The 19,323-nt window shown below is 47.9% G+C and overlaps 1 protein-coding gene across 4 annotated transcripts in view; it reads right to left on the bottom strand.

The window, feature by feature from the left end:
* DISP3 (dispatched RND transporter family member 3) overlaps window positions 1-19,323 on the bottom strand; it is a 51,976-nt gene that overhangs the window by 10,977 nt on the left and 21,676 nt on the right. For 2 of the 4 annotated variants that reach the window (XM_040461264.1, XM_040461273.1), the window contains exons 3-12: window positions 19,038-19,257; window positions 9,545-9,681; window positions 8,536-8,670; window positions 8,071-8,231; window positions 6,676-6,815; window positions 5,571-5,719; window positions 5,187-5,348; window positions 4,025-4,186; window positions 1,686-1,799; window positions 774-910 (exon numbers count right to left, since the gene is read on the bottom strand). In XM_040461264.1, coding sequence (XP_040317198.1) covers window positions 774-910; window positions 1,686-1,799; window positions 4,025-4,186; window positions 5,187-5,348; window positions 5,571-5,719; window positions 6,676-6,815; window positions 8,071-8,231; window positions 8,536-8,670; window positions 9,545-9,681; window positions 19,038-19,257 — 1,517 coding nt within the window. The remainder of the gene's footprint in view (window positions 1-773; window positions 911-1,685; window positions 1,800-4,024; window positions 4,187-5,186; window positions 5,349-5,570; window positions 5,720-6,675; window positions 6,816-8,070; window positions 8,232-8,535; window positions 8,671-9,544; window positions 9,682-19,037; window positions 19,258-19,323) is intronic. The other 2 variants (XM_040461283.1, XM_040461290.1) reach the window with 2 other exon arrangements.

Raw genomic sequence — 19,323 nt, 5'->3', positions numbered from 1 at the left:
TGTGAATTAAAGAGTCAGGATGATAAGACACGGGATAAACGGGCAGGGGAGGAGGAGGGCGAACCGAGTGAGAAGTGCGCGGGCACAGGGCCCTGTGAGGAGGTGACAGTTATGCTGAGGTGTCAGTGAGGGGCCTGCCATGCATTAAGCTGGAAGGAAAGCTTTCTGGGCAGTGGGAACAGCAGTGCAAAGGCTCAGGGTCAGGAAATGCCACAGGCATCTTTCAAATGGAAATATAAAGCCTGAACACAGGAACTGATGTAGGTAATTACGTCACCCAGAGGGTGTAACATGTCAGAGAAACACAGATGACTCCTGACAGGGCCTGGTTGGCCCTCAGAGGCTCTTTGCTGGGGTGCAGGAGCGGCTGCCAAGAACCACACGTAACTTGCCAAGCAGCACTTGCTGTGTCTTAGGTGCTACATGCCACGCAGGCCTCACTTCATGGACCTCCGACCCTGGCTGTGCTTTACACACCCCGTTTCACAGATGAAGAAACTGAGGCTCAGAGATTAAGTAAGCTGCCCGAAGACACCCAGACTACAGATGGCAGAGCCAGGACTCGAACCCAGGTCTGGCTGACTTGGGAGCCCATGCTGTCCCCGCTCTGTAGGTGCCGCAGACCTGGCTGGGAGAGGGTCCTCATCTCCTGTAGCAGCTCCATCCTCGCAGACCCCGCCTCCCCCTCCCTACATGGCCAGTGCCCGCCAGTGCGGCGTCGAGGGCCACCTTCCTCGGCAGCAGCGGTTCAAGTCCCGGCAGCCCGGACTCACCTGAAAGGAGGGCACCTCCCCGTCCCCGGGGGACACGATCTGCCAAGGGGCAGGCAGGCTGGCGTTGAGGGAGAACCTGTACACGGCCGGGTGGCCCTTACTCTTCACCTTGGAGACATACACGGTGCCTGGGGAGTCTGGGAGACAAACGAAGGATGGAGGAGGGGTGGACAGTCACCCTGACCGGCTTCCCTGACCCCGGAGCAGCCTGCTCTCTGTTCCGCATCAGGGCTCAGCTCTGAATGCTGGCTCTGAGCCTCTCTATTGGACCGAGCCCACGGCAAGCTGGGGGTGCTGGTGGTGGACGCGGGGATGGGTTGGTAGCACAGATGAAAGGGAGATGGCAGTGGTCACCAGGATGGGGTGGCGGCATAGGTGGAGGGAGTGACGGCGATGGTACGGATCGTGGTGACGAGGTGCAAGCAATGTGGGCAGTGCCACCCAGGGCGGGGCGCGGGCTGAGCGGTGGGGCCAGAGCTGGGAGCGACAGTGGTAGGCACAGAGGGGTGACGACAGCCAGGGGATGACAAGGACACACAAAACTGCCCCAGGGTGGGGGCTGATTCCTACACGTGTCCCAGCACCCCATCTGTGACAGAGACCCGGGCAGGGATGAGCCACCCTCCAGGGCTCAGGACACCCCTGTCCTCCCCCAGACACTCAGGGTGGATCTGGTGCACGGCGGGTTCCTAGGGCACCAGAGCCTGGCTGTGGTGCTGGCAGGAGGGGCCCTGAGGTCACCCCCCCCCCCCACAACCCAACCCCTCCTCAGTGACCCCAAGAACACAGACTGTTGTTCTCCCAGGAGACCCAGGGAATGCATGTCATCTATCTCCACAGGACCTCCACACCCCAGCATCGGGCAGGATCCCCCAGAGCCCCCACCCCAGCCAGAACACATGCCCCACTTACCCTGTGGGGTGGCCTCAGGCCGGCTGGCCCAGGAGACCCCTGAGCCCCGCTTCTTCTTCTCCAGGGACGTCCGGATGTTGTTCTGCAGGCTGTGGGGCTTCTCCTGGAACAGACCTGCCCCCCCCCCCCCCACCGACACGTCATTAGGGACACAGGGCCTCCCTGGCTGAGCCTGGCAGGGGAGGGCAGAGACTGGGACCGATAACAGCCCCAGGGACGTGGGCCTCAGGGCTCTCAGCTTAGGGGGAGGGGTGTCAGGGGTCTGAAAGAAACAGGATGGAACTGAAAAAGTGCCAAATATCGAATTTGCAGGAATCTTTATTTAAAATTTTTTTTTGTTTATTTTTTTTGAGAGAGAAAGACAGAGACACAGAGTTCTAGCAGGGGAGGGGCAGAGAGAAAGAGGGAGACACAGAATCTGAAGCAGGCTCCAGGCTCCGAGCTGTCAGCGCAGAGTCCGACGTGGGGGCTCGGGCTCCTGAACTGCGAGATCGTGACCTGAGCCAAAGTCGGATGCTTAACCGACTCAGCCACTCAGGCGCCCCTGATTTCGCAGGAATCTTAAGGTGAAAGAAAGGCACCTGTCAGCTCCACCCAGAGAAAGACATGCGGACGCATTCCCTTGTCCTCCTCGCCATGCCTCACATCCCTGCTCTGGCAAATGGGGTGACCTCGAATCTCCAGAGGGTGGTGGAAGGACCAGACGGGGTGCTGCATCTCGTGCATTTGGCTACATGTCTGGTTCGTGATAAATGCTCATTTAGTGGGAACAATTAGAAAAGGAACATCATCAACTAGCACAGATGACAGGGGACTGTCTCGTTTTGCCTCAACCACTGCGGATGAATTTTCTGTTTTCTTTGTTGTTTTCTAATGAGAGAAATTTGACACCTTCAAAGATGCAATCTTCACAATAATTCTAGAAGGTCGCTATCATTAACCCCGCTTGACAAAGGAGAAAGCAGAGGTTCAGGGAGGTGCCGTGAACCGTAAAGGAAGTGAGAGGCAGAGCCTCATTCAGATCCAGTCTCATTGGCCCTGCAAGCCCTTTTTGGGACAACATGAACAGGTCCCTCTGAGAGGCAGTTCAGAATGCTGAGAGCTACAAGGGGCTGGGGGCTGGACTTGGGCCGGCATCCTGGCCCTTCTCCAGATGATTCCAGGAGTTTCGGCACTATCCTCGGTTTTGTCCATCTGTGAAATGGTAGTGGATGTGGCTTTTTGACTCCGGGCCCTGAGGGATGGCAGGTGGCCTCATAGCAGCAGTAGTAATGGAGTTTGATGCATGTGCCCCGGGGGGGGGGGGGGGGGGGCGCGGGGCGGCGCCCCCCCGGGGCCGCGCCGCGCGTGGGGGGGAGGGTGTTGGCTCCAATTTAGGAGGGGCTCTTCAGGCACCTCCCTGAGCCGCACTCAATTGTCATGCATTTGGCTAATGCCAATACCAAGGGGAAGGCCAGGTTAATATGGACACCGCCCTAATTAAACGAAGGCAATTAGAGCGGTCAGCGGATCCTCTCCTAGGAGCAGGAAGCACTTGCCCAAGCATCTTCTCCTTTGGTTCTAACCGACTGGCCAACTTCCCCTGCCCCCAACCCTGACCTCAGGCTCTCCTCTGGACCAGACTACCTCTAAGGTGAGGAGACATCTTTAACTCACCTCTTTGCTCATCCCTGACACCAACTCCATCCCCAAATCCTATGGCTTTCACTTCCTAAAAACCTCGTGGCTCCGCTGTCCCCATAAGCACGCTGGCCTCAGGCCCACCATCTCAAGTTCAGATGAGGGCACCAGCCTCCTACCTGGTCTCCCAGCCAGCTTGCACCCTGGCCCTACCGTCCACCTCCACACAGTGCCCTCCATCACAGCCCTACTCTGCTCAAAACCCTCCACTAGCTCCCCCTGCCAATTAGAATAAAATGCAGACTCCTCGCTCTAGCCCTCCAGACCCTGGCCCCACCTACCTGGTTGGCCTTAGCTCCTGGGGCTGCCTCTCTCAGACTTGGCCCTGGTCTTGCCCACCTCTCTTCTCTTCTCTCTCGAGCTCCCCAGGTGCCCTGTTCTTCCTCCATCACAGCTCAGATCCACTATTACAACGCTGGCCACTGGCAGGCGAATGAACTCCCTGAGTTCAGGAAGCCTATCCTGCCCACTGTGGTCTCCCCAGCACCCAGTAAATACCTGTTTCAGGAAACGCGGAAACACTCAGGCTCAGCGATTTGCTGAGGTTGCACAGGGACGGACAGCCTGGACACGTCACATCTCTCAGGCTGACAGTCTTGGAGACCCGAAACTCCAAAGAGAGCAGGGAGCCACAGGGGACACCCCGACAGAACTCTCACCTGAACAGGTGATGCACGATATGCCCTCAGCGCTCAGGTTGTACTTGAGATCCAGCAGCACCTGGATGTTGGTATCGGGCCGGAAGAGCAGGGGGGCCCGGCTGGCGGGGCGGAGCCGGCTGGCAAACACCAGGGACAGGATGAGGACGGAGACAAAGAGCCCTGCCAGGAGAGGACGACGCGCTAGGTGGGGGCAGGGCGCAGGAGGCACCCACAGCCCCAGGTGAGAGCTGTATCCCTTTGTGGGGTGGCAGGGTGGGGCGGGGGCCCAAGGGAGCTGGCAGAGGTATGGTGTGCTGGCCTGGGGGTGAAGCCTTGTCAGGGACTGGTCCTTGGTGGCGGGGGTGGGGTGGGTGGGTGTGGGGAGGGATGGATGTTATTTGTGTCGTTTGGAGATCAGGCTATAAGCTGCAATCTCAGACTCCTGGATAAGAATCGGCCACTACCTTAGGGCACTTAACAGTTGATAAAGAGCTGGCAGACGCGCTTGGTTATACACAACCTTAAATACTGTCAATCGTTATCATAACAGCAGCACTGATGTTTCTTGAGCACTTACTGCGCCCCACACACCCGGCTGAGTTCCCTACTTGCCCCACGACTGCCTTATTAGATACACACTGTTCTTTTTTTTAAGTTTGTTTATTTATTTTTGAGACAGAGAGAGAGAGAGACAGAGAGAGAGAGAGAGAGAGAGAGAGAATCCCAAGCAGGCTCCACGCTGTCAGTGCAGAGCCCAACGTGCTGCTCCATCCAACTCAGGAACCGTGAGATCACGACCTGAGCTGAGATCAAGAGTCAGATGCTCAACCAATTGGGCCCCCCAGGCACCCCTAGATAGATGCTATTCTCCTCCTCAGAAACAGGATAGGAAAGTGAGGCTCAGACTGACTCACAGCTCAGCCTTACTGGCTGGTCACCCAGTTGGTGACTGACTGGTCTGACCGGGTGGTCTGACTCTGGAGCCCAAGCATTGAGGGCTCTGCTCTCCCGCCCAGCATGATGACTGGCGTGTAGTAGGTGCTCAACAAACAACAGCTGTTGTGGGACCGGCTCCATTCTACACAGGAAGGGGGGAGGCCCAGAGAGTGAGACACTAACCCAGGAGGGGGCTGGGATCCCACCGCAAGACACAGGGGAAGGAGGGTGGAGAGCTACTTACCTACGATCACCCAGCGGCTCTTGACGGCTGACCACAGAGCCCAGTGGTACAGTAACTCCTGCAGCTGGGCAATGAGCTGGCCCCGGCTGCCCCTGTCGGGTGCTGGCTGTAGGCTCTCCGGGGGCACAGACACCAGGGACACGTCTCCCAGCTCCAGCGACACTGCCAGGCAGAACAGCGGCCCATCAGAGGCCTGGCCCAGACACCCATCAAAGCCCACCCGCGTCCCCGCCCTCCCTAGGGAAGCCCAAATGCTCGAGGGGGATCCCCAAGGGCCATCAGGATCCGCCTGTCCTCAAATCACTTCGTCGAAAGTGACCTCCCTGACAGACACAGCCCCAGGTCCCGCCAGGGTCAGCAGGGCAGGCCTGTGCCGGAACTCACCTGGCTCCTCCTCCACATTCAGCAAGGGGATGTCATCATCGAGGTAGGGCATGGGGCCCTGGGTGGGGCTGCCCCCAGCCCGCTCGGGGGTGGCAAACACGTCCCCGGGGAGGTGCAGGGAGCTCTTGCGGCCACACTTCTGGTGGCAGCTACGGACAGAGTCGGGGAGAGGGGTGAGCCCCGAGGGCCCCAGGTGTGCCAGGAGGGTGGGGCACGCCCCCCCCCCCCCCCCCCCCCACCGCCCACCACGTGAGCCCGGGCCTCAGGCTGCTGCGGACATCTTCCGAGGACACGCGTCACGGACTCCCAGGAGCTTGTTGCCTGGTTCCTTCCCGGTGCCATCTGCCCCCCAGACCCTCGGTGCCCCCCTTCCTCTGGACAAAGGGTGACAGCAGCCATGACCCAGGGAGAGGGACCCCCGCCCTGGTGTGCCCTGCCCCAAGCCCAGAGACCCTGTCATTCCCAGCACCCAAGCCCAGCCAGCCACCCAGGCCAGACCCCATGTGGCCTCCCTTGCTCTCCCTCCTTGCCCCACCACTCAGGCCGCGAGACCCCAACCCCCCGACCTCTGGCAGCAACCGTGGCCCTGACCCGTTCACGTCTGCACACAGCTCACTGTGTCTAAATATGTTTCTCCACCGAGAGGAGAAGCCTGGGGACATTTAGTATGGCACCTGGGCATGGGGTCTGGTCAGATTATGAGGTTTTAATCTCAGCTCTGCTGCCTACTGAATGGGTGAGCTTGAGAATGTCACCCACCCTCTCTCAGCCCTTGTTTCCTCGTGGGTAAGACCGGCAAAACAAGGGAACCCAGCTCCGAGGGTCCCGGGGATGGGGAGGCGGTGGGAATAAGGTCTTGTGCAAAAGCGCTCTGCCCACTTCCCGGCAGAGAGCAGGTAATCACAAATGGTGACTATCAGGGAGGGTTCTCTTCTCCTTCCTTGGTCCCCCAGTAGCACCCAGCATAGAACTGGGCATACAGAAGGTGCTCAGTAAAGGATCACAGAGCTTGTAGAAGAGAAGGTGGTATGCTGAGTGGCCCCAGAGGACACGCCCCCCCCCCCCCCCCCCCCCCCCCCCCCCGCACCTCTGCCCACCTGCTCACCTGGTCTGGCAGGCACTCTCCAGTGGTGCCATGTAAAGGCTCCAGATGCCCAGGGCAGCAGGCATGGTGAACAGCACAGCCAGCCAGCAGCAGGACACGATGAGAGACATGAACAGGCCAAAGTCATGGACGGCCGGGATCTGGCAATGGAGAGGTAAGGGTGGGATGTGAGGCTGGTCAGGCCTGGAGCCCAGGGAGTCTGAGACCCTGCAGCCGGACCACCTCCAGAACGAGACGGGATGAGGAGGCTCAGGCTGCCAGGCTGCCAGCCACGGGAACTAGGAGGACGTCAAAAGGCAAGGGCTGGTGTCAGGGGACCCAGCAGGGGAGGGACACTCCCAGCTCTGGGTCGGAGGCTGGTGTCCATGCTGCAGCCCACTGGCCACAGCGGTGCCTGACTCGGAGCAAGTGCTCGATAGCAGTCATTCCAGGAGCGACTGACAATCAGAGGAAGACAGCACGTTAGACACCAGGCCGTGTGTTAATGAGGGTAAGGAAGAGAATGTTCACATATGTTCCTGGGGCCGAGGAACAACGGGTGTGCTCCAGCGTGTCCCAGGGACCCTCACAGGGATGTGGCGCTCAGAAGGAAACTGTAACCAACAGCAGACAAGCCTTCACTGTTTGTGAAAAACTTGGGACAATCATCTCCTTTTAGTCTCTGAATAAGCTACACAGGAGGGAAGTGAGGCTCAGAGAGGTCTGGAGGTCACGTGGCCCGTCACAAAGGTGGAACTAGAGCCCAGCTCTGCCTGTGTTCTGGATGCAGTTCTCTAGCACGGCCTGGATAATCCCAAAGCATCTAGTGGTTTCTCGATGGGACACCTGGCCCAGGTCATTAAATGTTTTGAAGGCTCAGGTGGGCTCACTGCCTTTCAGGTTCTGTCAGCACCAAGGCCCTGGCCCCAACACAGACCCTTCTCCTGAGCCCAACTCAGAGGCCTGAAGGAGCATGGGGCCAGGGGAGAGGGACGTCAGTGAGAGGGGTGACGACAACACAGTGTGAAGCCGGTGGTTGGAAAGAGCTCTGGATGGAGGGTCAGGGGACTTGATAGGCCACCACTTACCAGTTGTGTGACCTTGGGGAAGTTGCTCTACCTCTCTGGGCCTCAGTTTCTGTATTTGGAAAATAAGGATGTAATTGTACCTTCGTCCTATGTCTTGAAAACTAAATGTGGAAGAGCTTTGGAAATTGCCACATACCCTTTAGGGCAGAGGTTGGATGACTACCATTTGTTAAGTTCTGGTAATGGTGACTAGTAGCCAGAATGGTGTCTAGGGACATGGCAAGTGCCTTGAGGCAAAAGCTATGTGGGGCATGTGGGAGGAGCAGAGTCCAGGGCTCATGATGGGGGGAAGGAAGAGACGGGGCCAGGGACAAAGGCAGTCTCGCACCTGGGAGAAGACATTAGCTGCATAGGCAGCGGCCGTGGTCAGGGAGGTGAAGAAGGTGGCCTTTCCTGCCGTCTGGATGGTGTGGATCATCCGCAGCTGTGGGTCTTCCAGGTGGGTAGCCTGGCGGTAGGTGTTGATGAATACAAAGACATCGTCCACACCTATGGGAGGGAGTCCCAGGCCAGCAGGGGCAGGCTCAGGATCATTTTGCTATATCCAGAATCAGGCCCAAGCTGGGCCTAGCCCAATCCTGAGTCTGCCCCAAGAGGTCAGGCTTCAGGGGAGTCCTGCTTCTCAGTCTGGAGTTTGGAAAGACCCATCCAACTTTGGCTCTACCCACTCGAAATCCAAGCCCTGCCCTCCATTCTCCCTGCCCTCCCCAGCCCCCGTCTCCAGAACAAGGCCCCTGTTTCCAAATCTTGGCCTCCTTTCCACCTTTCCCACCATGCCACAGAAGCAACTCACCAATGCCCACTATCACAAAAGCAGCCACCCCGTTGAGGATGCCCAGGTACTGGATTCCAAAGACCACATGGTACAGGAAGAGAGCCACCAAGCAGCTGAGGCCGATGCTGGCGATCCCGAAAAAGGACAGGAACACTGGGCAGGGCAAGAGGGGATACAGTGGGAGGATCCAGCAGGACACACACCCTTCAGGGACACAGCTGGGTCCTGTGGTAGCCCTGCACTACCCTGGGTGTGCCCTGCACAGTTCTCACACTCAGAAAGAAGGGGCCAGGCAGGAGCCCGAGTGGCAGAGGAAGCCATCTGAGTAGGTGGTTCATAGGCCCTCATCTTTGCAGAACCTACCTCAATCGCTAGTAGGGAATTATTATATGCTTAACATCTGTCACCCCAGTAGACTAGAGGTTCCGTGGGGGTAGGAAATGTGTTTGTGATGTTCACCACTGTATCCCTGGCATCTCAGAGCATCTGACACATAGTTGGTGTCCAATTAATATTTGTTACATGGACGAATGAGTGTCTTTTCCATTTGTGAAGGTATTACAAATCTGTTGTTCACCTGGGCAATAGAGAGTACCCACTATATATGCAGTGAGAAGCAGTCAGGGTACATGGAAAGATGATGCTGTTAAAGTGACCTTGGGGACAGAAGGGCAGCTGCACTGGGACTGTAAAACAGGCTACAGAACAATCCATAAAGAAGGGTCCAGTACTCCAGACTCCCCAAAACCAAATTTTTAGCAAGAAAACGATGGTCAAAGGGCAAAAGGTTAACCACGTGAGGTCCCGGGAGCAGGGGCCCTCAGGTATGGCCCAAACTGCCTCTGGACCTCAGTCCACCTGCCTGGGGTTGGAAGGTGATTTCTGAGCACCCTTCCCCAGAATCCTTTGACACAATGGATTTGAGATGATTTCTGGCATTCTGGAGAAGGCAGGCTTTGGCCGGACAGAAGCACACAGGAAGGAGAGAAAGGGGCTGGCTCCTGCTGGACCTTCCAAGGAGGCCTACCTGAGCAGGAGGTGAGAATGTAGACAAGGGCAGCGATACAACTGCTGCTGATGAAGGCCAGGAGCATGTCATTGTTGAAGGTTCTGCGCACCTCGTAATCAAAGAGGTCTGTCCCCCCATACAGAACCTGGACTTTGCTGGAAGGGGAGAGGAAAGACAGAAGTGGGTTGTACTGTTGATACTTGGAAGAGGAGCAGGAGCTACCCACCTCCACAGGGCTCTTTACCTTGGCTCCATGTTAAATCACCTGGGGGCTTCCAAAACTCCTGATGCCCAGGCCGTTCTCTAGACAAATTAAACCAGAATTTCTGGGGTGGGGCTGAGTCATCAGTATTTAAAAATCTCCCAGGTGATTCAAACATACAGTCAAGGTTGAGACCCTGCTCAACACAGATAATAATCAATTATAGTCAAATACTACATCATCTCCCAATTCTCAATTATTCACTGCAAAATTCTAAATTCAAACCAGCTTCCACTTAGGCAGTTTTACACTGCTATTCAGTGTGCACTTAACACAAGCTATTCTTCATAATAACAAAAATGTTAACCGGGCTGGTCAAGTAGAGTTTTAAAATACAAACAGGAGTGATATCTGCTTCTGGACACGATGCAGTGATAAGATGAAATCTAGATTTACCCTCCCCATAAAACTACCAAAAAAAATAAGAGAAGCTATATAAAACAAGAATCTGGACATGAGACAACACAGGATGATGATTCTTGAGAGATGAGAAGCAAAATGGGCCCTATGGTTATCCTGACTAATGGCCTTGAGAGTTGCTGGGTCTCAATGTAACCTTATACATGGGTTATGGGGCTCCCCAAAGGAGGCTGAAATTTTTCCAAACTTGATGGAAAACTATAAACCCACTGATTTAAGAAGCTCGAGCAACAAACTCCAAGTACAAAAAAAAAAAAAAATGAAATGACATGACAACAATGCACATCATAACCAAATTTTTTCAAAACCAGTGACCAAAAGAAAGTCTTAAAAGCAGCCTGAGGAAAAAGGCGCATCACATACAGAAGGACAAAAATAAGAGAGACTTCTCATCAGAAACAAGTGCTAGTGAGACAATAATGGAGCAGCATCTTTTACCTATTGGGAAAAACATTGACCCAGAATTCTATACCCAGCAAAAATATACTTCAAAAGCAAAGGCAAAATAAAGACTTTTTCATTTTTTATTTTATTTTAATTTTAAAGTTTATTTATCTTGAGAGAGACAGAGACAGCATGAGCAGAAGAGGGGCAGAGAGAGAGAGGGAGAATCCCAAGCCTGACGTGGGGCTTGAACTCATGAAACCATGAGACCATGACCTAAGCTGAAACCAAGAGTTGGCCACTTAACCAACTGAGCCACCCAGGCGCCCCAGTAATACATGAAAGCAGAAGGAATTAATCTCCAGGATCCCTGCACTATAAGAGATGTTAAAGTAAATCCTTCAGGTACAAAGAGAATAACAGATGGAAATATGGATCTATACAAAGGAATAAAATGGATTAAAAATGGTAATGACATGAACAAATAGAAAATATTTTCTTATTGCTTATTTAAGTTTCTTTATAAGATAATTGACCACCTGAGCAAAAATAATAATGTAGTGTGGTGTTGATAACACACATGAAAATAAAATACATGAGAACAATACATAGAGGCTGGGAGGAAAGAAATGGTAGCATACTACTGGAAGTGTCTTACACTATACACAAAGTGGTAAAACGTCATCTGAAGGTAGACTGTGATAATCTAAGATTATATACTATAAACCCTAAGCAACCATTAAAATAAATAAAAATTTATAGCTAAAAGACTAACAAATGAGGGGCACCTGGGTGGCTCAGTCAGTTAAGTGTCCTACTTCGACTCAGGTCATGATCTCGTGGTTCATGAGTTTGAGCTCTGCATTGGGCTCTGTGCTGACAGCTCAGAGCCTTGAGCCTGCTTCAGATTCTGTGTCTTCCTACCTCTTTGCCTTTCCTCTGCTTGCTCTCTGTCTCTCAAAAATAATTAAATGTTAAAAAAATTTTAAAAAAAGACTAACAAAGTCTTTTTAACAAAAAAAAAAACATGAAATCAGTCCAGAAGAAGGCAAAAGAAAAGAAAAGGGGAACAAAGATAGACTTAAGTCTAGCCAGATTAATAACTGCATTACCTATAAATGGTCTAAACACCCCAATTAAAAGGCAGAGACAGACTAGATTTAAAAAAAAGCAAGACCTAGAAGCTTACAAGAAACCCACTTTAAGTATAGAAACAAATAGGTTAAAATATTTAAAAAAGAAAAATATATGACATGCTAACTCAAATCAAAAGGAAGCTGGAATGGTTATATTAATAACAAATGAAATAAATTTTAGAGCGAAGAATATTACTAGGGATAAAGAAGACGATTTCAAAATGATAAAGCGTTTGATTCATCAAGACAACACAATCAACCAACTTGACCTGACAGGTATTTATTAAACACCCCACTCATCAACAGCAGAATATGTATTCTTTTTAAGTGCACAAGGGAACATTTAGTAAGACAGACCACAATCTGGACCATAAAACAAGACTCACTAAATTTAAAAGGACTGAAGTCATACAAAGTATGTTCTCTGACCACAAATGAATTAAATTAAAAATCAGCCACAAAATGATATCTGGAAAATTCCCAAATATTTGGAAACTAAATAACATACTTTTAAATAACACACAGGTCAAAAAAGAGATCAAAGGGGAAATAGAAAGAATTTTGAATTGAATGAAAATGAAAACACAACATGTGAAAATCTGTGGGATATGCTAAAACAGTACCAAAAGGGAATTTATAGCAATAAATGCCTGTATTGGAGAAGAAGAAACATTTCAAGTTAATGGCCTCAGCTTCTACTTCAAAAAAGTAGAACAAGATAAAAATTACATGTAAAGTAGGCAGACAAAAGGAAATAACAAAGATCAGAGAAGCTAATGAAATACAAAACAAAACCAATAGAAAAAAAAATCAGAGAAATCTAAAGCTAGTTCTTTGAGAAGATTAAAAAAAATTTGATAAACCTCTAGTCAGAATGATCATGAAAAAAGAGAAAATACACAAGAAAGATGTGACATCACTAGTTTTACAGATATTTAAAAGATAGTAAAGGAATATTATGAACCACTTCCTACCAACAAATTTGACAACTTAAATGAAATGGACAGATTTAATGTTAGACTCAAAACTACCAAAGCTCATGCAGGAAGCAATAGATAACTTTAATAGCCCTATCTATGTATGTTAAAAAATTCTTCCCATAAAGAAAATTTCAGGCCCAGACAGTTTTATTGATGAATTCTATCACATATTTAAGGAAGAAAGAATACTAGTTCTATGCAAACTCTCCAGAAAATTAAAGAGAAGAGAATACTTTCCAACTCATTCTATAATAGCAGAATTACCCTGATACCAAAATAGGACAAATACCTTACAAGGAAACTACAGCCCAATATCTATGTTGAACATATTGTGCCTATGAACACAAAATACAAATAGAATACAAAATACAAAATAGAATCTAACACTATATAAAAAAGAAACTATATCATGACCAAGAGCTGGGGGGGGGGGGGCGGCTTGGGTTGCCCCAGGAATGTAAGCTTGGCTTAACATTAAAAACTCAATCAATGTTATTCACTACATTAAACTAAAAAAGAAAAATTGTATGATCTCTCTTTAGACACAGAAAAAACATTTGAAAAAATTCAACATTCATTATTGATTAAAAAAAAAGCTACCAGCAAATTAGGGATAGAGGGAGCCTTTTTAACCTGATTAAGGACATCTACAAAAACCCTACGTACTTTTGATTAGGAATAAGACAAGAATGTCCTCTCTCATTACTTTTATTCAACCTTATACTGGAGGTTCTAGCTAGTGCAATCAGCCAAGAAAGAAAAATAAAAGGCATCTAACTTGGAAAGGAAGAAGTAAAACTGTGTTTATTAGCAGAAAATATAATTAACTATGTAAAAAATCTAATGTAATTTACCAAAAAACTTCTAGAACTACTAAGGGAGATTAGCAAGGTTACAGGATACAAAATCAATTATATTACTATATACTAGTAATGAGCAATTGAAAAATAAAATTAAGAAAATAATACCATTTACAACAGCATAAAAACATGAAATAGGGATACATCTGACAAAAGATGTATATACTACATTCATGGGTAAGAAGACTCAATATTGTTAAGATATCAGTTCTCAAGTTGATTTATGGATTCAGCACAACCATAATCAAGATCCCAGCAGACATTTTTTTTTTCCTGGAGAAACAGACAGGTGAATTCTAAAATTCAAATAGAAATGCAAAGGACCTAAAATAACTAAAATAACTGTAAAAAAGAATAAAGTTGGGAGGCTTAACAGATATAGTATAAAGACAAGATATGGTATAAAGCTACCATAATTAAGGCAGTGTGGTACTCATGTGTAAATAAAGAAACAGATTGATGGAACAGAGAGTCCAGAAATTAACTTATATATCTATGAACAATAGATTTTTGTCCTAGGTGCAAAGGCAATCTTTGTTGAGGGAATAATCCTTTTGACAGTGATGTTTGAACAACTGGATATATGTATAAAAATATGTGGCATCTTGGGGTGCCTGAGTGGCTCAGTTGGTTAAGCAACCGACTTCAGCTCAGGTCATGATTTCACGGTTTGTGAGTTCGAGCCCCGTGTTGGGCTCTGTGCTGACAGCTCAGAGCGTGGAGCTCACTTCGGATTCTGTGTCTCCCTCTGTCTTCCCCTCCCTTTCTTGTGCTCTGTCTCTCACTCTGTCTCAAAAATAAATAAATGTTTAAAAAAATTTAAAAAATGTGGTATCTCCATACACTGGGTTACTGCTCAGCATCTAAAAATAATAAACTGTCAATGCCTGCAATAACATGGATAGAACTTAACGTAATTAGGCTGAAAGGGGTCAACCAAAAGAGTGTATACTATATGATGCCATGGATATAAAATTCTAGAAAATGAAAACCAGTATGTAGTAATAGAAAACAGAAAGTGGTGCCTGGGGTAGGGGTGGAGAGGCAAGAAGAGGCAGGATGGACTCATTAGCCAGGGGACATGAGGAAACTTTTGGGGGTGATGGATATGTTCACTATCTTGATTATGGTGAAGGTTTCATGGTATATACATGTGTCAAAACTAATCAAACTGTAAACTTTAAGTATGTGCAGTTGGTTGTATGTCAATTACATCTCAATAAAGCTGTTTTTAAAAACAAACAGAACACTTAAAAGTAAAATAGAAAAGATCTCTGAATTATCTACTTTTTAAGTTATATAGATCAATTGGTCTTTCATTAGAGTAGACAACTGAAAATTCAAGCAATTTTTTAAATGTTTATTTGTTTTTGAGAGAGAGAGAGAGAGAGAGGGAGAGTGCATAACTGGAGGAGGGGCAGATAGGGAGACAGAGGATCTGCAGCAGATCTGTGCTGACAGCAGAGTGCCTGATGCAGGGCTTGAACTCATGAACCATGAGATCATGACCTGACTCCAAGTTGGACTCTTAACCGACTGAGCTACTCAGGAGCCCCAAGCAATTGTTATTCATTCACTCATTCATTTGTACAGCATTTATAGAGTACCTTCTAAGTTCCAGGTCCTATTTTAGTTGCTGGCTATAAAAAGACACAGGCCCCAATTTTCACTCTCAGGTGTAAAGGAATAGTTCATGGAAGACAAGTATTCCTGCCAAGAACTACTAAAAAGATAAAATTCAGAAATCATCTGTTTGATGACAGTAGAAGGTTCCTGAAGTAATGGGAAGTAGAGGGACTCCAGAAAGATTCCATAAAGGGAAGAACCTAGGAAAGGTAAGCTGTTCTTCTACAGCTATTTTCACCCTGGAGGCATCTGCTGATTCTGAACACAGGCAGAAAGATATGAAAATAGAGGCTAGGAGTCAGATGAACTAGCAGAGTTTCCCCTCAGCACTTTGGTTAAATACTGGAGCTGCATGAAGCATTAGGCTAGAAACCTAAGCAGAAAGCTTCTTTAAAAACGTGGCATGGAGTTTCTGTTGATTTTGTGTGTGTGTGTGTGTTTGTAGTTTTGAGAAACAAAGATTAGAGTTTGGAACTTGTTAGGGGAAAGAGTTCTGAAGAATACACCAGACTCCCAGTAGAAAGTCCCAGAGAACCAAGGGCAAACAAGGGGCAGACTGAGACTTTCCAGGGCTGCAAAACAGCCTTGACTCAACAAAATGGTTGGTTACTTAAGGTGATCAGTCACAACTCTGTCTGCCTAGTGGAAGGAATGATAGACTTTCTGTGCAGGAAATAATATCACCTGGACCTCTTTGTTTTTTTATATATAATGTTTATCGCTCAATAAAAATTACCAGGCATACTCATAGGCATGACCACATGAACAAAAACCAAGTGAAAGAACAGACTAAAGAAACAAATCCACAGCTTATCCCTATGTTGAAAGTCAGCTGATAAGGACTTTAACATAATGATAATTTAAAAAATAATAATAATATGTTTAAGGACAGAGAGGATACTATGGCCAAAATAAATAAAATGATGAATTTCACCAGGGATTTAGATAAATAACAAAGAATCAAATGGAAATTCTCCACAGAAAAACATACCATTAAAATGTCAACAGACATTAAGTGGCAGATTAAATATAACAAAAGACTGGATCAGTGAACTAGAACATCTAAAACACAGAAAGAAACGAAACACAGAAAGTAACAAAAACCAAAACATAGAAATAAAAAACAAAAAACCTAGAAAAGATCCTGAAAACACATGGGACTCAGTGAAAAAAAAATGTAACATTTGTGTAATCAGAATCTTAAAAGGAAAAGAAACATAGAATGAGGTAAAAGCAATATTTGAAGCAGTAATAGCCAGGAAAACTCCCCAAACTGATGAAAGTTATCAATCTACAGATTCAAGAAGTTCTGTGCACCCCAAGCAGAACAAATTCAAGGAAAACTACACCTACATAACTCATGGTAAGACTGGTGAAGCCAAGGAGAAAAATCTTAAATGCAGCCAGAGGAAAAAAAAGACAATTTTTCCAAGGAACAACAAAAATATTTACAGCTGACTTTTCCACAGGAATGATGGAAGTCAGAACACAATGGATTGACAGCTCTAAAGTACTAAAAGAAAATAACTACCAACTTATAATTCTATACCAGCAGAAATATACTTCAAAAATGAAAGTAAAATAAAGATGTTTTCTAGGCAAAAACACAGAATTTATCCTCAGCAAATATGCACTTAAAAAACTATTAAGAAGAGGTCTACAGACACAAGGAAAATGATTCTAGGGGGAAACATGAAATTGTAGAAAGTAATGAAGAGCAACAGGAAAAGTAAATATGTGAGTAAATATAAATGAGTACTGACTTAGTAAAATAATAATGTGATATCATGCGGGGCTTCAATGTATATAGAATTAAAATGCATGCAACAAAATGCAAAAGGCTAAAGGGTATAAAAGCAGTGAACATGTTCTAAGATTCTAATATTATCAGAGATGTAGTGAAAGTGATCATTTGTATTATTCTGTAGTTAAGTCAAGGTGCATGTTGCCATCTCTTGGGTAACCAGTCATAAAGTAGTAAAAAGATCCAATTATTCCAAAAGAAGATACTAAAGTCTATAGGGACTCTGCTTTTCATTGCTCCTATGAAGCTCTAGGGTGATGGGAAGGGGAAGAGAGGCTTTTTTACCCAGGCAGAGGTTTTTGTCTTAACAGCTGAACATATTACGCAGTGGTAGTTTTTGGTATTTGAACCCTAAAGATCCTCCTGCAGGCAGCCCCTCCCAGTTTCCCACCCTAGCCAAGTACCTTTTTCTGGAACACCTCTATTTGTTCATCCACCCCCACCCACCCACTCATTCATGCCCAAGATAAATTCCTACTGAGAGGTTCCTGGCACTGTCCTAGGGACTAGGCCTATAGAAAGAAGCCAGGAACAATCCCAGCCCGCAACAAACTCACACTCTCTTGAAACATAATGAAACTAGACCTTCCTCAAACTTTAACATGCAGACAAGTCATCTAGGATCCTGTAGGTCCAAGAAAGGCCTGGAGATTCTGCATTTATAACAACCCCCCAGGTGAAACAGATGCTGCTGATCTGAGGAATGCACTTTGAGTGACAAGGAATTAAACAGCTAAAATACAGACTGACAACTTCCATGATGAAATTGTAGCTCAGAGAGGTGAAAAGAGCTCATGGAAACTCCCAAGTGGACTAAGTCACTGGTATGTGACCTTAGACATATCTAACTCCAAAGCTCATGTATGCTCTTTCGTTCCTCCTCTAGTGAGAAGGAAGGGCATGGTGGAAGTGGGGTGTAGTGGGCTTTCAATCCAGCTTCAGGGAAAAACTGCCCAGGCTGGATCTTAGTGGATGAGCAGGGGTTTGTTTAGCAAAGAAGCAGGGCCAGGAGAAGGTTCCTAGTGCAGCGACTGGCATAAAAACAAAAGGGGTAAGGGCTCTGGATTGGAAAGGTTGGCTTTTAGTGCCAATCCCACCACTGATAGGCTTTATAATTTGGACAACTCACTTAATAGGGCTGTGCCTCGATTTCCTCAACCATAAGATGGAGATGATCATAATAGCACCTGCCTCATTGGGTCGGTGTTGAGAATTAAATGAGATGGTGTGTATAAGGGGCTTATACCAGCACTGTCCCACATAAATGTTGGTTCTGATTATCATAGTTGTTGCTCAATGCAATGGATGAGTAATGGAAGGAACAAGGGTATTTCAGGCAGAATGATTCATTTGCCTGGAGCTGGCCTGTCAGGGCAGGGGACTGAGAGGCATCACAGTTATTGCCCATCAGGACTGATAGATGAACTATTTAATGCCCTTTCTGGGTGAGGAAGGGCCTACGTGTATTTTTAGACACATAGCCCAAGGTTTGGAGGACAACCAAAGCACCCACTACCTGAGAGCACCTTCACATCTCTTGGCTCACCTCCTCCTAATGCCTCCAGAAGGTATCGGGACTCATCATCCCCATTCTACAAGTAGGGAAACTGAGGCCCAGAGAAGTAGAGGCATATTTGCCAACTCTCTCTCTGGGTAGAGGAGGCAGACAGGCCAATACTCCCTGGTCAGTACTCTTTCCAGAAAGCCCTGTAGGCACCATCTCAGGAGAAAAATCAATATCCAAGACTTCTTAGGCAAAAGCCCTGGGATTTCCTACCTCTTCCAAAGCTTTCATGTTCACTAACCATCAGCACTGATCAAGAAAAGGGGCTTTTTGAGCTGTCAGAGTGACAGTGAGGATGTATCTGGCTCTGCCCCTGATTCAGGAAGAAAGACTTCCTAGGGAGAAGGTTCAGGGTAGGTGATCTGGGGTTTATGAGAAAGAAGCACTCGAAAGACAATTTCCTACCCTAACACAGCCCTTTCCTGATATACACAAGGACAAACAGACACTGCGTGCAGCTGGACCTCCTACCTACCTAGTAGACTGCTTGGCCAGCATGGCCACGTAGGTGACCACAAAGCTCTGAAACTTGGCCCGCTGCTCCTCCCAGCGATCGTCCACTGAGTAGTAGTTGGGCAGGGGTGCTCCAAAGAGGATCTCGCTGCGCAGTAGGGAGCTCTTGAGGTTTTCTGCGGAGAGGCCCTCGTCCACATACCAGTAGAACTCGGGGTGAGTCATGGCCAGCTCTAGGGAGCCTGCAGGGGCAGGGGTGGTGGCCCAAGGAGCTCAGAGGGCAGCTCCCCACAGCCCTCCATCAACAT

Source organism: Herpailurus yagouaroundi, unplaced genomic scaffold, assembly GCF_014898765.1.
Source record: "Herpailurus yagouaroundi ecotype Mexico unplaced genomic scaffold, PumYag 77, whole genome shotgun sequence".
Classification (NCBI taxonomy): Eukaryota; Metazoa; Chordata; class Mammalia; order Carnivora; family Felidae; genus Herpailurus; species Herpailurus yagouaroundi.
Note: the sequence above shows the minus strand (reverse complement) of the source record. Positions and strands in the feature narration are given on the sequence as shown.